The sequence below is a fragment of the Octopus bimaculoides genome, chromosome 30 (assembly GCF_046866305.1).
Source record: "Octopus bimaculoides isolate indiv1 chromosome 30, ASM4686630v1, whole genome shotgun sequence".
Taxonomy (NCBI): domain Eukaryota; kingdom Metazoa; phylum Mollusca; class Cephalopoda; order Octopoda; family Octopodidae; genus Octopus; species Octopus bimaculoides.
The window spans coordinates 1502042-1528623 of NC_142957.1; the positions used below are offsets into that span (position 1 = coordinate 1502042).

The window sequence follows — 26582 nt, forward strand, 5'->3', positions numbered from 1 at the left end:
ATCCTTTCTTTCCAGAACATTACCTCCCCCCACCACCACTGAGTCAATCCCTCTTCTTGACTTGGCTTTGTGAGTGACAATTTACAGGGGATGCGATGGGGGATGTCCAAATCTGTTACAAGCTTACTGATGCCCAGTGAGTCTGATTCAAGAAAAACAGGTACAACCATGGCGTCTACATGGAAAGATAGGCTGGTGAGGGGTGGCTGTAGCAATGCTTGTTTTTCCTCCTTTTTAGGTATTGTCTAAGGAGACCATTGCCCAGAGGACAGTGAGATGTCAATCTTCTCAGTCAGTGGCAAGAACAGACTAAAGGTGGTGATCAAAGTGGTTGGTGCTGAGGGATTTCTTCAGGGAGTCCTTTTTTGCTGCTCCTCTATTATGGGGAGTAGAGGAGAGTTTGCCATGCAGTGTGATCATCACAAGTCAATGATCTTCCATCCTGGTCCTGCCTCAACAGCAGATGAAAAGCTTGTGGAGTTTAGAGTGAGTGCTGAACTACCAGGCCTTCCATGTTTCAGGTGGGATTCCATCCACTCCTATTCCCTTCAGCTTCTCTATTGCTTTGGCTGCCTCTGTGAGGGAGGGAATTTCCCTCCAGCTCTGCCTTCAAAGGCTGCTGTGGGATATAAAAACACTGTTCTGTCTTAGACTGAACAGTTGGCACTAAAGAGGGTTTGAAAGTGCTCTGACCACCAATTCAAGACAAAGGCCTTCTCTGTGAAAAGCGTCTTTCTTTCAGTCTGCACCTTACAATGGACTCTGGATGTAGTGTGCATTGGACCAGACAAAGCTTTTTAGGGTTTCATAGAATCCCTTGCAGCTGTCAATGTCTGCATTAAGCTGAGTTCTTTTGGTGAGGTTTATCCATCATTTATGTTGGATCTGCTTTGTTCCCAGAGCAAAGTCTTTGTGGAGAAGCTTAGTAGTTCTTCAGAGGTTTGCCGGACAGTTTTTTGCTTTTTCAGATGTTTCCAAAGCACTTCAGGAGAGGGGCCTGAGGAGCAACTGGGATCTTGGAGCTTTAACTCTAGGTTTGCCTGGAAGTTAGCTTTCACTTCAGATGACTGTAGGATGCTCACCTGGAGCTTCCTTCCTCGACCTCTACCTCTCTAGGCCTTAGGTTTGAGATGGAAGCTGAGCTTGTAGTGGACAAGATGATGATCTGAATAGCATTGTGCATTAGGCATCATTCAAGTGTGAAAGACATCACTCTGGTCTCTCTTATGTAATCTATGAGGTGCCAATGCTTGGAGCGAGGATGCATCCAGGGGCATTCAAACTGTCTTTCTACTCGAATTGGGTGTTGGTGATGGTTAATTGCCTCTCTGTGCAAAACTCCAACACAAGCTGCCTATTGTTGTTGCAATTCGCAATAGCATGCTTGTCAAGAACTCCTTTCCAGGTTTCTGAATCTTGGCCTACTCTTACATTGAAGTCACCAAAGATGATGACATTGTTGTTTGGAGGGGGATCTTGGAAGAGGCTGTGTAGGTCAATGTAGAACTTATCCTTTTCTGCAAAGTCTGCTTGGAGGGTTGGGGTATACCCAGCAAAGAGAGTGGGGTGCCATTTGTTTTGGATGGGAAGGTGTATAGAGATGATGCAATCAGAATGACCAGTTGGAAGGTTTTCTAAAGGGGAAATGGAGTTTCTGACCATGAAGCTGACACTGGAGAGACGTCTTTCAGCCTGTGGCTTGCTGGACCAGTAGAGAATGTAACCTGTGCCATGTTGTTGAAGAAGGCCTTCATCTGTGAAGCACACTCGAGAACAATATCAATGTTCAATCTGGAAGAATGCTGTTCTGGTCTGCTGCTGTCAGTCTTGTCTATCATGGTTCTGATGTTCCAGTGGAGGCTGTGTTTGTCTGTCAGAGACCTTGTTGTGTGTGTGCATGTATCCGTAATGGACTAAGAAAGATGTCATTGAAAAGGTTACAAATAATAATGAAAGAGCTTTGATAAATAAAACAAAACAAACGACTTATTGTGTATCCGAGTTAAACAAACAATTGATTAGTTATTTGGATATTTAACCAATTGACTAATAATAAAGGGGTGGAATTGAACCAGTGCATGTGTTAACAATATTGGCATAATAACCCTCCCTAGACACAACTGTATATCATCATCATCATCATCATCATCATCATCATTTAACGTCCGCTTTCTATGCTAGCATGGGTTGGGCGATTTGACTGACGACTGGTGAACCAGATGGCTACACCAGGCTCCAATCTGACTTGCCAGAGTTTCTACAGCTGGATGCCCTTCCTAACGCCAACCACTCCGAGAGTGTAGTGCGTGTTTTTACGTGCCACCGGCATGAAAGCCAGTCTGGTGGTACTGGCAATGGCCATGCTCAAAATGGTGTATTTTACGTGCCACCTGCATAGGAGCCAGTACAGCGGCACTGGCAACGATCTCACTCAAACGTCTTTTCACGTGCCAGGAAGGCGATGCTGGTAATGATCACACTCAAATGGTGCTATTTACGTGCCACTGGCACGGAGGCCAGACAGCTACTCTGGCAACAATCATGCTCAGACGGTGCTCTTAGCGCTCCACTGGGCACAGGTGCCATCACGATTTCGTTTCGCTTGTCTCAACAGGTCTTTGCAAGTGGAGTTTAGTGTCCAATGAAGGAATGTTACGCATAAGTGAGCTGGTTACATCCCTGGCAGAGGCCTTCGATTTTGGTCTCACTTGGCTTGCCTGGTCTTCTCACGCACAGCATATTTCCAAAGGCCTTGGTCAGAAATCATTGCTTGACTACCTCATCCCAGGTCTTCCTGGGCCTACCTCTTCTACAGGTTCCCTCAACTTCTAGGGTGTGGCACATTTTCACACAGCTATCGTCATCCATTCTCGCCACGACCATACCAGCGCAATCGTCTCTCTTGCACACCACAACTGATGCTTCTTAGGTTCAACTTTTCTCTCAAGGTACTTACACTCTATTGAGTATGCACACTGACATTACACATCCATCGGAGCATACTGGCTTCATTCCTTGCGAACTTACGCATGTCCTCAGCAGTCAAGGCCCATGTTTCACTGCCATGTAGCATGGCTGTGTGCACAAATGCATCATACAGTCTGCCTTTTACTCTGAGTGAGAGCCCCTTTGTCGCCAGCAGAGGTAAGAGCTCTCTGAACTTTGCTCAGGCTATTCTTATTCTAGCAGCTACACTTTCAGCGCACCCATCCCCACTACTAACGTGGTCACCTAGATAGCAGAAGCTATCAACTACATCTAGTTTTTCTCCCTGGAATGTGGCAGAAGTTGTTTTCTGCACATTTTCAGTGTTTATTGCTCCTGAGCATCTGCCACATACAAAAACTAACTTCCTAGTTAACCTTCCTTTAATATTGCTACACCTCTTATGTGTCCATAGCTTACACTGGGTGCATCTTATAAAGTTTCTGCCTATGCCTTTTCTACAGATCGAGCAGGGCCATCTACCTGAAGGGGTTTGTGTTTTGTCTACCTTCTTACTTATTAGGACTTTGGTTTTAGCTAGGTTGACTCCAAGGCCCTTCAATTCTAGTTCTTGTTTCCACACCTGAAACCTCTCTAGTTCTGATAGTGACTCTGCAATTAGTGCAAGGTCATCAGCATAGAGGAGCTCCCAGGGGCGTCCTGCCTTTAATTCCACTGTTATCGCCTGGAGGACTATGATAAATAGGAGGGGGCTAAGGACTGAACCTTGGTGGACCCCTACCTCTACCCGGAATTCTTCACTGTACTCGTTGCCAACCCTCATCTTATTGACAGTGTCTTTGTACATGGCTCGCACAGCTCTCACTAACCATTCTTCTATCACTAGTTTCCTCGTGGACCACCAGATGAGGGATTGGGGGATCTTTTCGAAGGCTTTCTCCATGCCAACAAAAGCCAGGTACAGAGGTTTATTTTTGGCTAGGTATTTCTCCTGTAGCTGTCTTACTAGAAATATAGCATCAGTGGTGCTTTTCCCAGGCACGAATCCAAATTGCATCTCATCTAAGCTGACTCTCTCCCTAATTAGTTGGGCTATGACCCTCTCCGTGACTTTTATTACCTGATCTAACAACTTGATACCTCTGTAATTAATTGTATCTAAACGTCACCTTTACCTTTATAGCAGTTGACTATGGTGCTGCTACACCAGTCATTGGGTATGACTCCTTCATGTATCACCTGTTTAACTATACAGGTGACTAGGCTATAGCTGACACTGCCAGATATTTTGAGCATCTCTGCAGTGATTCCCGGTGGGTAGGGGGCTTTCCCTGTCTTTATACTCTTAATTGCTTTATGTACCATGGTACTGTCAACTCGGATAGCTGGTCCCTCTGTTGGGTCAACATTCAGCAGACTCTGTTTCTCCCATTCATTCTCTTTATTGAGCAATTGTACCATCACTCATGCGAACACATTTCTCTCCCACGACATCATGATTCTCTCTCACGCACTGTCTTGCAACACAAAATACCTCAAGTCTTTGGTCCTCACGGCGCAGAACACTGGCAAATCTTTTCTTATCTGCTTCCCCTCTGGCTAAATAAACCTGTCGCCTAGCTTCCCTTCTGGCAATCTGATACAATTCCCTGCTACCTCCATTCTTCCATTCCTTCCAAGCCTGTTTCTTTTGTCTAATAGCCCTGTCAACAACATTGTTCCACCACTATGTTATTTTGGGTCGAGAGGGGACTTTGCACCATCAACATATCTGATCAGCAGCCCTCAGCAGGTTGTCCCGTAGAAACCTCCAGTTGTCTTCTACATCGTGTGAAGCTATATCCCCCTCTATTTCGTCAAAGGCTTTGAGTAATAAGTCTCTAAATCTCTGTCCGTTCACAGGACCTTTGAGCTTCCAGGCCCTTCTCCTCGAAGTTGGTCGTCTTCTGGGCAACCACTTAGCCCTGATCCTGAAGTCACCAATTACTAGTCTATGTTGTGGGGTACATTCTTTGCCTGGGAAGGTTTTGGCATTTATAAGCAGCCATCTTCCCCTTTTCCTGGCGAAGATGTAGCCAATTTGGCGAGTGTGTCTGCCAGAACGGTAGGTGACTGGGTGACTGGCAGGTTTCCTGAAGTTAGTATTGCAAAGCATAAGGTCATTTGCATCACAGAACTCCAGCAGCCTGGTTCCCTCCTCATTGCAGGAACTAAAACCAGAGCCTCCATGTAGGCCATGGAAGTCCCCTGAATGTTGTCCAACATGACCATTGAAGTCAACAGCCGCAAAGAGAAGGTCCCTGTCATTTGTTGATGAGGTAGTCTGCAAGAGGGTGTCATAAAATCGGTCTTTCTGCCCATCGGGTAGCCCAGGCTGAGGGACATAGGCCAAGATAATGGTTGCTAACCCATTTGTGAAGGGCTAATCTAATCTTAAGTATTCTATCGCATACTCTGACTACCTCGATTATCCTAACCACCCATTTCTCTTCAAGAAGTATACCCACACCCCCGACCCCGTCTGTGTTCCCTGCCCGGAAAATCTTGTACCTGTGTTCTTTGCCTGTAAGGAACCTAGCGGAACCTCCTCTCCACCTTACTTCTTGGAGGCAGCAGATATCGACACATCTCCGTTCAAGCATCTCAACAATCTTACTAGACCTACCTTTCAGTGTGCCAGCGTTGAGAGTGCCAACCCTGAGGGTGTGGGAGGTATGGGCACATGAGACCCTGGGGTGTGGTCAATGTCTCCGGTAGTCAATGCGGAAACTAAGGATAGATGAGTGGTTGGTGAGAGCTGTACAAACCATGTACAGGGATGCTGTCAGTAAGGTGAGTGTTGGCAATGAGTCTAGTGGAGAATTCAGGGTACAAGTAGGGGTCCACCGAGGATCAGTCCTTAGCCCTCTCTTGTTCATCATAGTCCTCCAGGTGATAGTAGAGGAATTCAAGACAGGCTGACCCTGGGAGCCCTTCTATGCTGATGACCTTGTTCTTATAGCTGAATCACTACCAGAACTAGAGGAGTTTCAGGTGTAAAACAAGGCCTAGAATCAAAGGGCCTTAGAATTAACCTAGCAGAAACGAGAGTCTTAGTAGGTAGGAAGGCAGACAAATCACAAATCCCTTTGGGTAGATGGCCCTGCTTGACCTGTAGAAGAGGCATAGGTAGAAACTCCATAAGATGTACCTGGTGTGATGCCTGTGCGCGAACAGCCATGCTACACGGCAGTGAAACATGGGCTGTGACTGCTGAGGACATGCGTAGGCTTGTAAGAAATGAAGCTAGTATGCTCTGCTGGATGTGTAATGTCAGTGTGCATGCATGACTGAGTGTAAGCATCCTGAGAGAAAAGTTGAACATAAGAAGCATCAGATGTGGTGTGCAAGAGAGACGACTGCGTTGGGATGGTCATGTAATGTGTATGGATGAAGACAGCTGTGTGAAGAAGTGTCACACTCTAATGGTGGAGGGAAGCTCTGGAAGAGGTAAACTTAGGAAGACATGGAATGAGGTGGTGAAGCATGATCTTCGAATGTTGGGGCTCACAAAGGCAATGACTTGTGACCGAGACCTTTGGAGATATGCCGTGCTTGAGAAGACTCATCAAATACTCACGTATAACTGTGAGGGTGAAGTTGAGCTGAACACTGCCAAAGCTGTTGGTTGCTTTACATGTGTACAATCCACTGTCTTCAATTTCAACATCCTTAATGCGGAGTCCCATCTCCTGGATTCGAAACCTCTCCCATGCAATGTTGATAGTGTGTCCATCTTTACTCCACTGCATGTAGGGTGGAGGTGTGGCAGTGATGGGGCAGTGGATTCTAAAGTTCTTTCCAATGTAGGCAATGAGACATTTATGAGAGACAGCAGTTTGGTTAATAAAGGGAGGACCTGCAAAGAGAGAGAGAGAGAGAGAGAGAGAGAGAGACAGTTGTTATGGTTACTGCGTAGCATCATCATAGTGAGGTGGCTGTTTAAGCCAAGGACGGGCCTCAGTGAGTGTGTTAGTCGGGTACTGGATTTGGTAGATGGAAACTGAAAGAAGCCCACTGTGTCTAACTAAATTTGTAGACTGGCACCCATGCCAACGTCCCTTTCATTGAACACTAAACTCGGCTTGCGAAGACCTGTTGGGGCAGGCGAAATCGTGAGGGCACCTGTACCAGTGGAGCACTAAGAGCACCGTCCAAGCGTGATCGTTGCCAGAGCACCAGCTGTCTGGCTTCCGTGCCGGTGGCACATAAATGGCCCCATTCGAGCGTGATCGCTACCAACGTCGCCTTCCTGGCACTTGTGCCAGTGGCACATGACAAGACATTCAAGCGAGACCGTTGCCAGTACCACTGGACTGGCTCCTGTGCAGGTGGCACGTAAAATACACCATTTCGAGCGTGGCTGTTGCCAGTACCACCTGACTGGCCTTTGTGCCGGTGACACATAAAAGCACCCACTACACTCTCGGAGTGGTTGGCGTTAGGAAGGGCATCCAGCTGTAGAAACTCTGCCAAATCAGATTGGAGCCTGATGTAGCCATCTGGTTCATCAGTCCTCAGTCAAATCGTCCAACCCATGCCAGCATGGAAAGCAGGCGTTAAACAATGATGATGATGATGATGAAGATGATATATATATGTATGTATGTATGTATGTATGCATATGTGTGTGTATGCATGTGAATGTGTTACTGTCTTTTTGCCTTGACATCCCATGATAATTGTGTCACTGTCTTGCAAGTGATGTCCCCTGTTTTCAATCTGCTTCAAGCATGGAAAAATGGGCGGTCTGTATGTATATATGGATGTATGTGCGTGTGTGTGTGTGTGTGTGTGTGTATGTATGTATATGTATGAGTGTGTGTATCAGGTCTGTACCTTCACATTGTTTTAATTAAATAAAATGACAAAGGGGAGGAGGAGGAGGAGGAGGAGGAGGAGGAGGAGGAGGAGGAGATGTGATTGTTGTCATGACCTCTAGGGGTCACAATGGCCAGACTGGTGAGTGATTAATATGGCTAGCTGGAACTATGTGCAGAGAGATGTTGGGGTGGGGTGGGAGAAAACAAGAGAGGAGGGTGTTGGACGAGGGGGGAAGAGGATTACAGTTGTAGTAAAGAATGGGCCATACGTAGAAAGAGATGTGGTGGTGGTGGTGGGGGGAGGTGCTTGAGTTTTGTGAGTTCAATCTCAGGTTTTGAAATTCCCATTGTTCATGTGTTTGTTGAAATGGAGTTAACTGGACCAACACAACCACAACAGCAGCAATTTTTCATCTGATCCCCCCCATCCCCACCCCCACAGTTTTAGGTGTGTATTCAATTGTAACATTGTATCACACACACACACACAGTCATATTACACACAAACACACCCGTACACAAATGTACAAGTGCAAATCCACACACCGTGTTAGTGAAGTATACACACACAATGTGTGTACATATATGTACATATATATATGCATATACATACACGCACACATATATACACACAAATGTACACGTATATATACAAACACACTTACATAGATGTATATATTATACATACACATGTACATGAGTGTGTGTGTGTGTGTTTACTTCAGCCAATGTAGAGCATCAATTTACACACACACTCATATAATACATAATACACACACACACACATGTATAGACCACACACATTAAATAACACAAAGACACAAACTTACATTCAACTATACATATATACAAACCACATACACACACATGCACATGTGTGTGTATGTGTGTGTGTGTGTGTGTGTGTGTGTGTGTGTGTGTGTGTGTAAGATAAACTTACTTGGAAATGGATGTGTGGCATTCAATCAAATAATAATATAACTAATATCTAGATATATGCATATATACATATATATATGTACATACATGCATACATATATAAGTATATAGGTATACATATATGGGTACCGGGCATCGTAAAATGTAAAGAACATGAAATTCGAAAATAAAGTTGGGTATACAAAGAACGAGAGACACAAATGGAAAGCAAGACAAGTAACATAAAAAACGACCCTGCATCAGTTGTCAGTTGTGCTTCTACTCCTTATTTCGAGCAATGTATGACAAGATAAAACTTTGAAGGCAGTTGCTCCCGCGAACCAAAATAAAATTTGGAATTTGCGGAGGGTAACAAAAACAGGACATACAGCAAACCAACCGAAACAAAGACGAACAGGGAGGGCCGTTTGGCCAGGACGAGGTAAGGTAGCAAACGCTGGAAGAAGATTCTTTGATAAGAGAAAAGATAGGAGAGGAGGGAGATAAGAATGTGTCTGGACTGTGTGACAGACTGAAGGAAAAGATAGATGACCACGTGAGGAAAGGAAAGATGGATGAGGGTCACGTGTGAGCAACGAGAAAGAGTAAAGGTGGAAGAGGGAGGGACACAGATAGAAAATGGTGAAGAGGCGAAAATAGAATTAGAGAAAGGATGAGAGAGAAAACGAAAGAGATAGAAAGAGCCATGTCCTGTAGCTATATATGTGTACCTATATACATTTATATGTATGTACATATAATAAGTATGTATATATGCATATATCTATATATTATTTATATTATATATATATATATATATATATATATATATAAATGTACACAGATCAAATATAGATTAACTATTTGTTGTCCATTGCTAACAGAAACTCCGTCATCCATCACTCTGGTGTGTGGAGCTGTTATATTTCAGCAAGATGAGGTGAAATTATATGATTTTAATATGTAAAAGCTGCCAGTTTGGTCATTATTTAAGAACTCGTTATATTTCACAATGAAGAGTAAAGTAATCATGAATCAACAGTTGATGACAGTTATGGATTAGCTTTCAATTATTTGCCACTATTGCCTGCCCTGGCTTAGCATTGTGCTAACTCGATAGTCACTTGTTTGGACAGATCAACACATGTCTGTCCAAAATACACACAACAGACACAGAGGTAGATAGAACTACAGCCCCACTCACAGGACCACCACAGAGCTATATACATACAGCCACATACAGATATGTAGTTATGTTTGTGTATGAATGTATATAGTATATATATAGAGAGAGAGAGGTGCAGGAGTGGCTGTGTGGTAAGTAGCTTGCTCACCAACCACATGGTTCTGGGTTCAGTCCCACTGCGTGGCACTTTGGGCAAGTGTATTCTACTATAGCCTTGGGCTGACCAAAGCCTTGTGAATGGCTTTGGTAGAGGGAAACTGAAAGAAGACCATCGTATTTATGTATATATATATATATATATATATATATATATATGTATATGTGTGTGTGTTTGTGTGTCTGTGTTTGTCCCCCTAGCATTGCTTGTCAACCGATGCTGGTGTGTTTATGTCCCCGTAACTTAGCGGTTCGGCAAAAGAGACCGATAGAATAAGTACTAGGCTTACAAAGAATAAGTCCAGGGGTCGATTTGCTCGACTAAAGGCGATGCTCCAGCATGGCTGCAGTCAAATGACTGAATCAAATAAAAGAGTAAAAGAGTAAAGAGTAATATATATAGAAAAAAATTTTAATTAAGGTACTCAGAAACCTGGATGTTTGTACATTTACAGATTTTTATTAATGTCACATATTAAATGAAGCGCTTTTCACCTAGTCATGTAGGTTTTTCACACAAGCACTCTCTCTACCACTGGACAATGATACCAAAGAATACCAAGAATTTGTCACAGCAGGAACTGACCAACTGTAAACTGTAAACAGAATCTTCTTCTTCCCTCCCCTTCCCACTGACACACCTTTCAAATACACAGGCACACTCACACGCACACAGACACACACGCATACATACACACACACACATACACACACAAAAATGCACCCACACTCTCTTACTAGACAATGACACCAAAGATTCTCTATGGAAAGCAACTTCAAAACGATCACACCTGCTTTTGCCATTCCTTTAAAAAGCTAAAAATAAAATTATCATTGAAAAGAACTAACCAACTATGAACCCAATTTTCTTCTTTTCTCTTTCCCATCGACACACACATGCACACACACAGACACACACACCAACACAAAAAAAACACACACTCACACACACACACACACTCTCTCTCTCTCTCTCTCTCACTTTTCCTCACCCTCTCTTACTATCCTATATATCTCTCTCTCCACCCCTACACACTCAATAAAACTATATAAAGAGACCCTCCACAAAGTTTTCTCAAAACAATTTGAAAAACCTACACGACTAGGTGAAAAGCGCTTCATTTAATATGTGACATTAATAAAAATCTGTAAATGTACAAACATCCAGGTTTCTGAGTACCTTAATTAAAATTTTTTTCTATATAATTTCTGTACATCACCTCCAAACCTTCAAATATATTTATATATATACACACACACACACATATATGTAAATATGTATATCCGTTAAGAGCAAGTTCCATGGAATGGTACCAGATGTACCCTAGGTACTCCACATACCCAAGTAACAGCAACCACTCTCCTACTTTAAACAAACCACACCGTTTACAATAAAAGAAAAGGTAATCTCGTCATTACCACCACCTCTCCACTAGACACACACCCTTGCCATGACAACCATACTGCACCCCCCACCACCACTGCTGCTGCCACCGTGACCACCACTGTGAACTAAACCTTTCTCCAATTTACATTAAATCTTGTCAAAGTTTGTTATTTCCTTTCTGAAAAAGCTTTCTCATCCCCCCCTCTCTCTCCTACCCTCACCCCCCCTTTTTTCTATTCACTGCCAAATACAACAACAACAACAAAAACACTTTGCTCTTTTGTCTTTTTTCTCTTTTGCAGCATTTTGGGAAAACATCCAAAGACGCTTCACAATAACACCACACACACACACACACACACACACACACACACACAGAGTTACATACAACCTCTCTTTATCTCTCTCTCACACACACACATTCACTCACAACGTCCACACACACCAACTAAACATTTGTATAATTATTGGCTGTGCCAGAAATAGCAGCCAAGCCAATGAAGGCCTCTTTAGACACTAAAGTCAAAGATATGAAAAAATTGTGATGTCCATGGTTGGAGTGTCCTTCAGCGCAAGTCAGCTTCAGTATTGATGTTTTGGAGCTAAACAATATCTCACACACACACACACACACACACACACACATGCATGCATATGTACATGCACACACACAAACATTCACAGACAGACCAAAGAAGGTAGAAAGACTTCACAATCTAAAATTTTGTAAAGAGGAGGAAAAGAAAGAGGAGTAGGGAGGGAAGAGAGGGGAGGAGGACGTTTCTAGCATTTTCTGAAGAACATGAAGAAAATGGTAAAAAAAATTTTTACATTTCGTCAAGAAAATATTTGATTAGTGAGGGAGGATGGGTATATATAAGGGGTGGATGAGTATATATATATGATTCCACAATGTAACTTCGTGGATATCGTAGGCGATTTTTTCTTCCTCCATCTTTCCCTTCTTTGGACTTTCCTATGTTTCTGACGAAGAGCTCCGCTCAAAACATCAAATTCTCTTTCTTTCCTTTCCCAAGCGTCCAGTAACACAATCTCTATCACGTCCTCGCGCTGTCGTTTTTTGTTGTTGTTTTTTCATCGTTTTTCTGTTTTGAACTATATATATATATATATATATATATATATATATATATATATATATATATATATATATATATATATATGTGTGTGTGTGTGTGTGTATGTATATGGAGTGGATGAGTATACATACACCCGACTCCTCTATGTAGTAGCATAGGGGTGGCTGGCTATTAACAGGGTGGAGGTTACATAAACACTGGCCTTAACTGAGAGTGAAAGTGGAAGAGCACATACGGAGTGGAGGTTATACTCTATCAACCTCTACTCAGAGTGAGGGTGTGTGGGCACATAGGGAGTGGAGGTTACATCTTCCCTACTCCCTCTCAACTTTGTCAGTTAAAAAAAAGAAGTAATATTATTCTAGATCTCACATTAATATTAGGTTGGCCACTCCGGGTGGTGGTGGTGGTGGTGGTCATGGTAGGGGTTGCGTTTTTGTTGTTGTTGGTGTTGTCAAACACTCATACAGTTTTACTCGAAAACATGTGACACATATATGAGTAGTACAAAGGAGTCATTCACCTGAAGTAGTAGGGGATCAACAACAAATGGTGGATGCTGGATGCACTGTTACAGTGCATACCCTGGTACAACTGCTGCTGCTGCTGCTACTACTACTACTACTACTACTACTACTACTACTCAAGGCAATCTCAATGATTGTCTTGATCTCAAGGACATCCATTATCGCAGTTGGTGGCATTAATGGAGATGGAAGCTACAGCTGGGGCAGATGAGATGAAAGAGGGATTAAGGCTCCTGGAATTCTGCGATGTAAATGAGCTTACCCTTATCAGCGTGAATTTGAGGAAACAGACCAACCACCTGACGTCCCCTCCATCCCACCTCCCACCAATCAGGGAACACAGGAACCAGATACAGCCGATGCTGACCAGGAATGACTGATGGATAATTAGTTTTGAAGACAGTGTTTCAGTGGCGCACAGTGTACTCACCATCTCTCACCACGACGACCACCACCAGCACCACAACATAGGAGGTGAGTTGAAGGGGAGAGTGTTTGGACACACAGACGTAATGCAATATGGAGGAGAGAGAGGTAGAGAGAGAGGGAGACAAAGAGAGAGACAGAGAGGTAGAGAGAGAGGCCAACTGAGAGTTTATATGAGACAACCTACTGTGTGGATGGAGGAGAATAGAGACCCAGAAGAAAGGTGGAATGGTGGAGGAATGGTACAGCTAGGAGTGTATAAGTCATAAGTGCCATTTTAATCCCGAGCAAGGCCGGGTATCTCTGCTAGTATATATATATATATATATATATACACACACACACACATATACACAGAGTAGTTTAAAGGCACACAAGCACACACACAAGCAGACAGAAGTACATACATACATATACACACATACATAAAAATAACACACACAAATGCAGAATACATACATACATGCAAACACACACATACATATATACATACACACACATACATACATATATACATATGCACACACACAGACATACATACACACATGCACACATACATACATACACACGCATGCGCAAAACCAAAAGAAAAGCTAAAACAGAATGCAACGTGAATAACGGAGAGAGTGAAGACTATTGAAAAGGTTGCAAGACGCAACGAAAATTTTAGGAAAATAAAAATAAGAAATAAGTGGAAACTTTAACAGTGAGTGTGTTAAATTTTAAGGCACGATAAGAAAATGACTCTCCCCAGACACAACAGTATATATATATATATATATATATATATATATATATATATATATATATGTGCACATGCACACACACACACACACACTGGCATACACGTATGCACATGTCTGATTATAATGATAATAAAGTCGTGTGTTAATCCATTTTCTATTCAGTTTATCCCATTATTGCAGAATATGTAGGTATTGGGGGAAGTGAATGGAGAGACTTATCTAAGCCTTAAATCCCTTAATACCTCAGGTTATTTCACAGAGATGACAACATCTCTGATCTCTGTTCACTGTTTTATGGTTTATGGACAGCAGAAATATATTTGTTGTTGGTGACAAAACACTTTAGAGCAGTTAAGTGGGGACTTGAGGAGAATTAACAAATATTATTGCCAAGAATATAACACATTAATATCACTCATGTCAACTTTCTTTTAGATGGCTATGGGCAATGCCCTGCTCACATTGTGTAGAATGACAAAAGGAAGAGAGGAAGGAAGGTGACTTACCTTTGGCAAGGCACAGTGCCAAAAGGTGGCACCACTGTAGTATGTAAGGAATCCAGAATATCTTTTTCTGAAGATCCATTCTGGTCAATGTAGTAATCTGGATTAGAGAGATAAACATTTTAATCACAACTGTGAATATATGATTTTATTATAAAGATTTGTAAGAATCAAGGCACATCAACTTGTAGGATGCCAGTAAATGGCTAGGTTCAATAACACAGAGCACACTTTAAAATAAACAACATTGAGGACATCAAGTGTTGGTAGGATATGGGGGACATGCCAGTACCAGATCCATTTTAAACCATAGATCCAAGTGAGGGGTGGTTTCAAGGTGCAGTGTAGGTATAAAAGGTAAACACAGATAGAGTTTAAATTTTGCTATTTTGGTAGAATTTTATTTGTTCAATGAAGTCATAAAAGATTACATTATGATATACAATCCACCATCATTTTAAACAGGTAGGTTTTCAAACCTTGACCTGGACATAGTCAACATTCTTTCTTGTATAACCTTAGTTATATTTTCTATTGAAATACCTGCCGTTGGCCACTATCAGTTATTTCTCTCATACACACACACATATATATATATTTATATTGTTTATACCATAAGAATTTAGAAACTGAGAGATTTGACCATGGAACTTGAAGTAGATAAAGCTACAAACAAAGTAAATGTAAATATTGGATTAATAAACCCTTTGGGAAGCCTTCAATGGCTTTGAAACCCAATATTAACACTTACACACTATTATTTATAGCTTTACCAATTTTGAGTTACACAGCCAAAATTCAATTACATCTATCTATCTATTGATGTACATATATATACCTTTTACCCGTTTATATATATATATATATATATATATATATATATATACCCTAAAGCTACCAATTGTTTTCTGTGAAAATATCTTCACAATTGTTCAAGCATGTCATGTGGAAGTGTTGGTACTCATCTCCATTTTGAAGGGGAATACATGAAGTTACATGAGAGTGAACAAGATTTCTTTTCCCAAAGAAAAATGAATACCAACACTCCCATGCGGCATGCTTGAGAAATTATGAAAATCTCTTCCAATGAAAACAGGATAAACTTGTTGACCCTCAAATAAAGAATACTTATCCACCAGTGTGGTGTTAAGCACTCATTTCCACTGTTCAATATATATATATATATATATATATATATATATATATATATATACCATAATATTGTTTATGTCTATTGTTTCCATGGTAGCATAGCTTGAGCAAAGCCTATTGAGGTAGTAATCTATTGCTAGATGCTCTTCCTGTCACTGACCTATGGGTTTTTTTCAAATAAAGCATTGTTATTCCAATAGTATTCACATGTCAAAACTGACAACATAAGCAAGACATCACTTTCAGTTGTGACATTTTATTGTTCAATGAGTTGGTTTGTTACTTTTTTGGAATATCTGTTGTTGATTAGGGTTTGGTTTAGGGGAAGAGGAGAGTGTGGTTGAAGATTCTGATATCAGCCTGACATTCTCTCTCAGTATCATACAAAGCCCCTAAAGTTGAAATGATTCTACCAAAATTAGAACACCCCAGAATTATTGTGGTTTTTGTTATGTTCCATACACCAACTTAATAATGAAAGACTTACTTCATTGAATCTTTCCAAATTCTCCATAATTTTCCAAATTGCTTGAAGCACACAATTAGAGTATTTCAAGAGAAATATGATTAGAATAGAATTTAAATCAATATCTGGTTTACTGACTAGAAGAGCAAGACCCTGGATGAAGGGCAGAGGGCTTTCTAAAGTGATCAACATCATCTAGCCAAGGGAGATCACTGTTATCTATGTGTAAAGCAAAGGACAGGTCCCAACACCACCACCACCACATAAGTTTAATACCTGCAGCAGGGAAGACATTCACTTGTACAGACTATTATTGGAACATTATGAAAATGTCCAAACTGTGGCAAACCATCCTACCTGTGTTGCATTGGAAACATGGTTCTAACACTAACACAGTACCCCACCCCCACCCAACATTCCTTTCAAACCCCCAATCTATGTTATTTTCTCTCGTTCCTTTCGTGACATGGTGTGGGATGGAAACGTTCTCTTCTTTCTTTTTTTTACAATATTTATTCCAGTTCTGTTGGAAAATTGATGTACAGACAAAGACATACATTACATATATGTGCACACACACACATAGATACATATATATATACACACACGAACACATATATGTACACACATATATATACAGACACACATACACACATATATATATATATATATATATATATATATATATATATATATATACATACACACACACACACACACATATATCCTTTATTTGTAGATTTTGTACATGCATATATATACACCCACCCACATATAAACCAATATACACATACATATACATACAAACGACCAACAGCTCCTCCCACCCCCATCAACCTGTGATCCAGTATTTGCCTGGTAAATCTAATCTTCATTATTCTGACACAAACATTGCTCCACCTTCAACTTCACCCCCGCCGTCGCTACCATCAGGTCTTGATTAAACTTCTTCCACCATCACAATAACAACAACAGTAACACCCAACAAAATACAAAGCAAAACATTTAATAAAGCTTTTTCTGTTCATTTTCATGAGATGTTGCTAAGTGTGTGTGTGTGTGCGTGTGTGTGTGTGTGTGTACACGCACCTGTGTGTTTATATGAATATTTGAATATTTACTTGGGTCTTTTGGACATGAAAGTATATTTACCTATTGGTGCATCTATACACACAAGCACACACTACAAGTATGTAGATACTGCTAGATAAGTCTATGCATACACACGCACACATATGTATATCTGCATATACAGACCACAAGCATATAGAAAGAAATACCTGTGTGTGTGTGTGTGTGTGTGTGTGTGTGTGTGTGTGTGTGTGTGTGTAAAGACATACACATCCATGTCAATGCACACCATTACACACACACATGTTGCTAGTGCAATGCAAGTCAGTACAGGTAGCAAGTATCAAAGAGTGTTGTGGCAATAAATGTTGTGAACATGATAAGGGCTTCCATACTTCATTGGAAAAGTGGGTGTGGTAGAGTAGAGCAGGGTTGGGTGGGAGAGAAAATCCATTATCTCTGTGTAAATAGGGCTTATGGAGTTATTTTAGGGAAGAAGTTTGGGTGAGGGGAGGATAGAATCTAGCAAGGGGCTGTGTGTAGAGGAGATAGAAGCATGCACTGGTGTGAGGACATGACTGTAGATTGGTTGTGCTAGTGTTGGTAATATAGCAGTGTATGATAGCAGAAGAGTAGAGGAGTGGTGGTCATGTGTGTATTGGGTATAGTAAGAAGGATGGATAGACAAACCACCAAACCAGATCCAATCTTCCCGTCTATCTTAGTCTCTATTGCTGGAATATTGCACTCAGCTGATCTCATTTCAGTTGTGTCCCTTGCTTGTTATCTTCAGATTTTTAACACATCTGGTCAACACTTTCCAACCTCACTATATTACATATGTGAAATTACTGTGTGCGTGCATGTGAGTGCTTAGAGGGGGATGCAAGGGAATGGAACAGTAATGTATAAAGAGTATAATATATAAAAGTGATGAAAGAGGATGTGTGTGTGTGCATACATGTGCATATGATCAATGTGCATGTAGAGATGAGAGAGAGAGGGTGAGAAAGAGAGAGCATTAGAGCACGTAATATATCCAAACGCTAGAGGCGTACACCTGTCTCGTTATGTCTACATTGAGACATACATGTGTAATTAGTTAGAAATGTGTATAAAGTAACTGAATCTGTGTGTGTGTGTATGTTTGCATGGAAAGCAGACATTAAACGATGATGATGATGATGATATATATATATATATATATATATATATATATATACACACACACACATACATACATAGAAAGATATACACGCATATGAATAAATATACATACATACATGTGTATATGTGTACGTATTAGTGTGTATGCTTACAGCAAGAAATCCAAGTGTTGGTACATGTGTCAATATATATTTTGATGCAATTATATGTAGACAGATATAAATCTATATCTATCAATCTATTTTTCTATATAGGAGTGGTTGTGTGGTAAGTAGCTTGCTTACCAACCACATGATTCCAGGCTCAATCCCAATTGTGTGGCACCTTGGGCAAGTGTCTTCTACTATAGCCTCGGGCCGACCAAAGCCTTGTGAGTGGATTTGGCAGATGGAAACTGAAAGAAGCCTGTTGTATGCTCGAAATGTGTAGTAGATGAGCAGCCGATAACTGATGAAGGGTCGTTCTTTATGTTACTTTTCTTGTTTTCCATTTGTTTCTCTTGTTCTTCGCATACCAAGTTTGCCTTCGTATTTCATGTTCTTTTTGTATTTTAAGTTGTTTATGTTTCGTGACGTCCTGTACCCATATATGCATATATATATATATATATATATATATACATATAGATGTAAGTATGTGCATATATGTATGTATATATATATATATATATATATATATATATATATATATATATATATATATATATATATATATATATATATATATATATGTATGTATATATATGTATATGTATATATATGTATGTATATATATGTATATGTATATATATATATGTATAAATATATATATGTGTATATATATATGTGTGTATATATATGTGTGTGTGTGTATATATATATATATATATAATATATATATATACATATATTATTTATATATAGGCACAGGAGTGGCTGTGTGGTAAGTAGCTTGCTTACCAACCACATGGTTCCGAGTTCAGTCCCACTGTGTGGCACCTTGGGCAAGTGTCTTCTACTATAGATTCGGGCTGACCAAAGCCTTGTGAGTGGATTTGGTAGACGGAAACTGAAAGAAGCCTGTCGTATACATGGATATGTGTATATATATATATATATATATATATATATATATATATGTGTGTATGTGTGTGGGTTTGTGTGTTTGTCCCCCCAACATCGCTTGACAACCAATGCTGGTGTGTTTATGTCCCTGTAACTTAGTGGTTCGGCAAAAGAGACCGATAGAATAAGTACTAGGCTTCCAAAGAATAAGTCCCGGGGTCGATTTGCTCGACTAAAGGCGGTGCTCCAGCATGGCCTCAGTCAAATGACTGAAACAAGTGAAAGAGAATATATATATGTATATATATGTATATATTATTTTGCTTAAAAGAGTTCCAACACTGTCTGTTTTTTATGTTTTATTTATATTCCTGCAGAACTAATGTGGGGTATAGAATATGGAATATACAATATATAATATGATATACAATATACAATATAAAATAAAATAAAATAAAATAAAAATGGATGGCACCATGAAAGAAAGTATTGAATGTAGATGAAATATTGAGTGTTCAATATAAAGGATCAAATATATAAATATATAAATATAAATATATATATATAAAGGCGACTCGAGTTTCAGGGCTATTTCCCTTCGTCATGGCCGGTATGACAGATATATATATATATATATATATATATATATATATATATATATATATATATATATATATATATGTATATATCATCATCATCGTTTAACGTCTGGTTTCCATGCTAGCATGGGTTTGAAGATTTGACTGAGGACTGGTGAAACCAGATGGCTACACCAGACTCCAATCTGATTTGGCAGAGTTTCTACAGCTGGATGCCCTTCCTAACGCCAACCACTCCGAGAGTGTAGTGGGTGCTTTTACGTCCCACTGGCACGAAGGCCAGTCAGGCAGTACTAGCAATGGCCAAACTCAAAATGGTGTATATTATGTGCCACCTGCACAGGAGTCAGTCTGGTGGCACTGGCAACAACCTTGCTTGAATATCTTTTCACGTGGAACCGCCACAAGTGCCAGGAAGGCGACGCTGGTAACGATTACGCTCAAATGGCGCTATTTATGTGCCACTGGTGTGGAAGCCAGACAGCTGCTCTGGCAACGATCACACTCGGACGGTGCTCTTAGTGCTCCACTGGTACAGGTGCCATCCCGATTTCGCTTTCGCTTGCCCCAATAAGCCAAGTTTCGTGTCCAATGAAGGAGACGTTGGCATGGGTGCCAGTCGTCGAATTTAGTTTGATTTCAATTTCACTTGCCTCAACAGGTCTTCGCAAATGGAATTTAGTGTCCAATGAAGGAAAGGTACACATAAGTGGGCTGGCTATATCCCTGAGGCCTCGGATTATGGTCTCACTTGGCTTGCCGGGTCTTCTCACGTACAGAATTTCCAAAAGTCTCGGTCATAAGTCATTGCCTCAGTGAGGCCTAATTTTCGAAGGTCATGCTTCACCACCTCATCCTAGGTCTTCCTGGGCCTACCTCTTCCACAGGTCCCCTCACCTGCTAGGGTGTGGCACTTTTTCACTCAGCTATCCTCATCCATTCTTGCTACATGACCATACCAGTGCAAACATCTCTCTTGCACACCACAACTGATGCTTCTTATGTTCAGCTTTTCTCTCAAGATACTTACACTCTATCGAGTATGCACACTGACATTACACATCCATTGGAGCATACTGGCTTCATTCCTTGTGAGCTTACGCATGTCCTCAGCAGTCACGGCCCATGTTTCACTGCCATGTAGCATGGCTGTTCATACACATGCGTCATACAGTCTACCTTTTACTCTGAGTAAGAGGCCCTTTGTCACCAGCATAGGTAAGAGCTCTCTGAACTTTGCTTATGACCCACCCCTTCAGGTAGATAGCCCTGCTCGATCTGTAACCCCTTCAGGTAGATGGCCCTGCTCGATCTGTAGAAAAGGCGTATGTAGAAACTCGATAAGATGTACCTAGTACAAGCTATGGACACACAAGAGGTGCAGCAAAATCAAAGGAAGGCTAACTAGGAAGTTAGTTTTTGTATGTGGCAGATGTTCAGGAGCTATAAACACTGAAAATGTGCAGAAAACAACTTTTGCCACATTCCAGGGAGAAAAACTGGACGTAGTTGATAGCTTCCGTTATCTAGGTGACCAAGTTAGTAGCAGGGGAGGATGCGCTGAAAGTGTAGCTGCTAGAATAAGAATAGCCTGGGCGATATATATATATATATATATATATATATATATATATATATATATATATATATCATCATCATCGTTTAACGTCCGCCTTCCATGCTAGCATGGGTTGGACGATTTGACTGAGGACTGGTGAAACCAGATGGCAACACCAGGCTCCAATCTAATTTGGCAGAGTTTCTACAGCTGGATGCCCTTCCTAACGCCAACCACTCAGAGTGTAGTGGGTGCTTTTACGTGTCACCCGCACGAAAACGGCCACGCTCGAAATGGTGTCTTTTATGTGCCACCCGCACAAGAGCCAGTCCAGGGGCACCGGCAACGATCTCGCTCGAAAAACCTCATGTGTCACTCGCACAAGAGCCAGTCCATGGGCACTGGCAACGATCTTGCACGAAAGATATCATGTGTCGCCCGCACACGAGCCAGCCCGGGGGCACCAGCAACGACCTCGCTCGAAAAACCTCATATGTCGCCCGTACATGAGCCAGTCCGGGGTGCACTGGCAAACGATCCCGCTCGAAACATTTCATGTGTCACCCACACAAGAGCCAGTCCAGGGGCACTGGCAACGAACTCGCTCGAAAGATATCATGTGTCGCCCGCACATGAGCCAGTCCAGGGGCACCGGCAGCGATCTCGCTCGAAAAAAAACCTCATGTGTCGCCCGCACATGAGCCAGTCCAGGGGCACTGGCAACGATCCCACTCGAAAGATTTCATGTGTCGCCCGCACATGAGCCAGTCCAGGGGCACCGGCAGCGATCTCGCTCGAAAGATTTCATGTGTCACCCGCACATGAGCCAGTCTAGGGGCACCAGCAGCGATCTCGCTCGAAAAACGTAATGTGTCACCCGCACGTATATATATGTGTGTGTGTGTGTGTGTGTGTGTGTGTGTGTGTGTAAGTTTGTGTGTCTTTGTTTGTCCCCTCTACCATCGCTTGATAACCAATGTTGGTGTGTTTTTGTCCCCGTAAATTAGTGATTTGCAAAAGTGACTGATAGAATAAGTACCAGGCTTACAAAGAATAAGTCCTGGGGTTGATTTGCTCAACTGAAGCTGTGCTCCAGCATTGCCACAGTTAAATTGACTATAACAAGTTAAAAAATTTAAAAAATATGTCTATATAGTAATAGATACACATAAGTAACTCTGTGTCGTTATTACAGGTGTGCCTCAATCAAGGAGGACCCCTGGCACAATGTCGCTGACACTGGAGTGTTACTGAAATCTATGGGAAGCTGCAACCATCAAACACATCAAACATTGTAGAGTACAAGCTAGAAAGTTTATCTGTCTGACAAACCTTCACTGAATAACCCAACGGCAGTTCAGTCATTTATAACACAGACACACACATCAGTATCATCTGGTTGAGCTTGTTTGGACATTTTTAACCTACACATGCCATTCATTATTTGAGGGAAGTCTTAAGAGAAGCATCCAGTGTTGCTGGTGAGTTGATCCACATATATTGTGTTCGGATGACCCACTAGAGTACGACCATGCTCTGGCGTCCATAGCAGTAGGTCACTTGCTGGCTCTTCTATCGCATGCCATCAATGGCCTGCAAAGTGCAAGTGCCTTTCCTGTATAATGGTAGAAACAGGCAGAAGATCTCCATACAGCTGTTTTTTGTGGGATGAGTTCTCCAAGATATGTTTAAGACCGCTCTTAACAAGAGTAGTCTACACACGTATATACAAATATTATTATTATTATTCTGCCCATGTTGACTTTGCCTTTCGTCCTTTTGGGGTTGATAAAATAAGTACCGCTCAAGCACTGGTGTTGATGTGAACTAATAACGCCTCCCCCAAATTCCAGGCCTTTTGCACAGAGGAGAAAGAGTTAATACCAGTTGGAAACTGGAGTTGATGTGATTGACTTCTCCCCCCCCCCCCCGAAATAGCTGACCTTCAGCAAAATTTGAAACCACCATCATCATCATCATTATTATTATTATTATGTGATGAAAACTCACAGCTTATTTTACTGGGTATGATGGGAAGTGTCAGCTGCCCACAGCCAGCAGACTAAGGTGACCCTTGTTTCCTGGTCACGCTTCAAGAACCCAGCAAAGAATTCTTGCAGTTCCAAGCAAAGCTGATCTTTGTAGGTGTTCTACCAGCACAATTGCACCAACCATTTTCAATTACTATTATCATTATTGTTGTTGTTGTTATTATTATTATTACTATTCCGTCTTCATGTCCTGTGTTCAAATTCTGCTGTGGTTGACCTTGAGTACTGAGGTTGATGTAATTCATTTTCCCTCTCTTCCAAATTTGAAGCTTTGTGCCTATAGTAGAAAGGTTTATTAATATTATTATTATTTACTTCTCTACAGGTACATAACACTGCTAGATGTAACAGTCAGATTCCCTCAAATGACAGCCTATCTTCTTAAAGTAAGCAGAATCCACCTTTCATGTCGCCTGACTTTATATGGATACTCTACATTGCACTTCTTTGTAATTGATTAGTCTGTGGGCTGATAGCCGAGTCCATCAGAGGAGCTTATTATGACAGCAGCAAGATTCTCTCAATCCACATCTTATACTACTCAGGTGTGGCAGTGTGGTAAGACGTTTGCTTCTCAACCACATGGTTCTAGGTTCAGTCAACAGCATGGCATCTCAGAAGTGTCATCTACTAGAGCCTTGGGAGAGGATTTGGTAGACGGAAACTGAAAGAAGCCCATTATATATATGTATACACACACATACACAGAGGAGTGGCTGTGTGGTAAATAGCTTGCTTACCAACCACATGGTTCTGGGATCAGTCCCACTGTGTGGCACATTGGGCAAGTGACTTCTGCTATAGCCTAAGGCTGACCAAAGCCTCGTGAGTGGATTTGGTAGATGGAAACTGAAAGAAACCCATCGGATGTGTGTATGGCCTTGCACTAATTGCTGAGTCACTATCAGAACTAGAGGAGAAGTTTCAGGTGTGGAAGCAAGGATTAGAATCGAAGGGCCTTAGAGTCAACCTAGCTAAAACCAAAGTCCTAATAAGTAGGAAGGTAGACAAAACACAAACCCCTTCAGGTAGATGGCCCTGCTCAATATGTAGAAAAGGTGTAGGTAGTAACTCTATAAGATGTACCCAGTGCAAGCTATGGACACATAAGAGGTGCAGCAATATCAAAGGCAAGTTAACTACGAAGTTAGTTTTTGTATGTGGCAGATGTTCAGGTGCAATAAACACTGTAAACAAACAGCAAACAACTTCTGTCTCATTCCAGGGAGAAAAACTAGAGATAGTTGATAGCTTCCACTATCTGGGTGACCAAGTTAGTAGTGGGGGTGGGTGTGCTGAAAGTGTAGCTGCTAGAATAAGAAAAGCCTGGGCAAAGTTCAGAGAGCTCCTACCTCTGCTGGCAACAAAGGGACTCTCACTCAGAGTAAAAGGCAGACTGTATGACGCATGTGTACGAACAGCCATGCTACATGGCAGTGAAACATGGGCTGTGACTGCTGAGGACATGTGTAAGCTCGCAAGGAATGAAGCCAGTATGCTCCGATGGATAAGTAATGTAAGTGTGCATACCCGACAGAGTGTAAGTATCTTGAGAGAAAATCTGAACATAAGAAGCATCAGTTGTGGTGTGCAAGAGAGGCGATTGCGCTGGTATGGACATGTGGTGAGAATGAATGAGGATAGCTGCGTGAAAAAGTGCCACACCCTAACAGTTGAGGGAACCCGTGGAAAAGGTAGGCCCAGGAAGACCTGGGCTGGGGTGGTGAGGCAAGACCTTCGAACATTGGGCCTCACCGAGGCGATGACTTCTGACCAAGACCTTTGGAAATATGCTGTGCGTGAGAAGACCCAGCAAGCCAAGTGAGACCTAAATCCAAGGCCTCTGCCAGGGGTGTAGCCAGCCCACTTAGGCGTACCTTTTCTTCATTGGACATTAAACTCTGCTTGCGAATACTTGTTGAGGCAAGTGAAATCGAAATCAAACTAAATTCGACGACTGGCACCCATGCCAACGTCTCCCTCATTGGACACGAAACTCAGCTTGCGAAGACTTATTGGGGCAAGCGAAAGTGAAATCAGGATGGCACCTGTGTCCAGCGTCACCTTTATGACACTTATGCCCGTGACATGTGTAAGGATTTTCGAGCGAGATCATTGCCAGTGCCCCTGGACTGGCTCTTGTGCGGGTGGCACATAAAATATACCATTTCACCATTTTGAGCGTGGCCATTACCAGTACCGTCCGACTGGCCTTCGTGCCAGTGGCATGTAAAAGCACCCACTACACTCTCAGAGTGGTTGGCGTTAGGAAGGGCATCCAGCTGTAGAAACTCTGCCAAAATAGAATGGAGCCTGGTGTAGCCATCTGGTTTCACGAGTCCTCAGTCAAATCGTCCAACCCATGCTAGCATGGAAAGCGGACGTTAAACGACGACAATGATGATGATTATATATATGTGTGTGTGTGTGTGTGTATGTATGTATTTATGTATGCATGTATTTGTTTGTCTGTGTATGTTCCCCCCTCCCATCACTTGACAACCAATGTTGGTGTGTTTACGTTTCCGTAACTTAGTGGTTTGGCAAAAGAGACCGATAGAGTAAGTACTAAGCTTACAAAGTGTAAGTCCTGGGGTCGATTTGTTCAACTAAGATTCTTCAAGGTGGTGCCCCAGCTTGGCCTCAGTCAAATAAATGAAATAAGTAAAAGGTAATAGATATATATCTATCTGTTTGTCTCTCTCTCTCTCTCTCTCT

At 41.7% G+C, this 26582-nt stretch overlaps 3 protein-coding genes across 3 annotated transcripts in view; 1 reads left to right on the forward strand and 2 right to left on the reverse strand.

The window, feature by feature from the left end:
- The window catches only part of LOC149130115 (fibroblast growth factor receptor-like 1), a 30741-nt gene extending 14174 nt beyond the window's left edge, over positions 1-16567 (reverse strand). Inside the window, exons 1-3 of the mRNA XM_089346271.1 lie at positions 16397-16567; positions 14761-14857; positions 6566-6844 (exon numbers count right to left, since the gene is read on the reverse strand). Of these exons, the coding sequence (XP_089202397.1) occupies positions 6566-6844; positions 14761-14857; positions 16397-16567 (547 nt within the window). The remainder of the gene's footprint in view (positions 1-6565; positions 6845-14760; positions 14858-16396) is intronic.
- The window catches only part of LOC128251409 (uncharacterized), a 191774-nt gene that overhangs the window by 87850 nt on the left and 77342 nt on the right, over positions 1-26582 (reverse strand). The window lies entirely within an intron of this gene.
- Positions 25906-26582, forward strand: part of LOC149130116 (nuclear factor NF-kappa-B p100 subunit-like) — a 30244-nt gene continuing 29567 nt past the window's right edge. The window contains exon 1 of the mRNA XM_089345832.1: positions 25906-25956. Within this exon, the coding sequence (XP_089201958.1) occupies positions 25906-25956 (51 nt within the window). The remainder of the gene's footprint in view (positions 25957-26582) is intronic.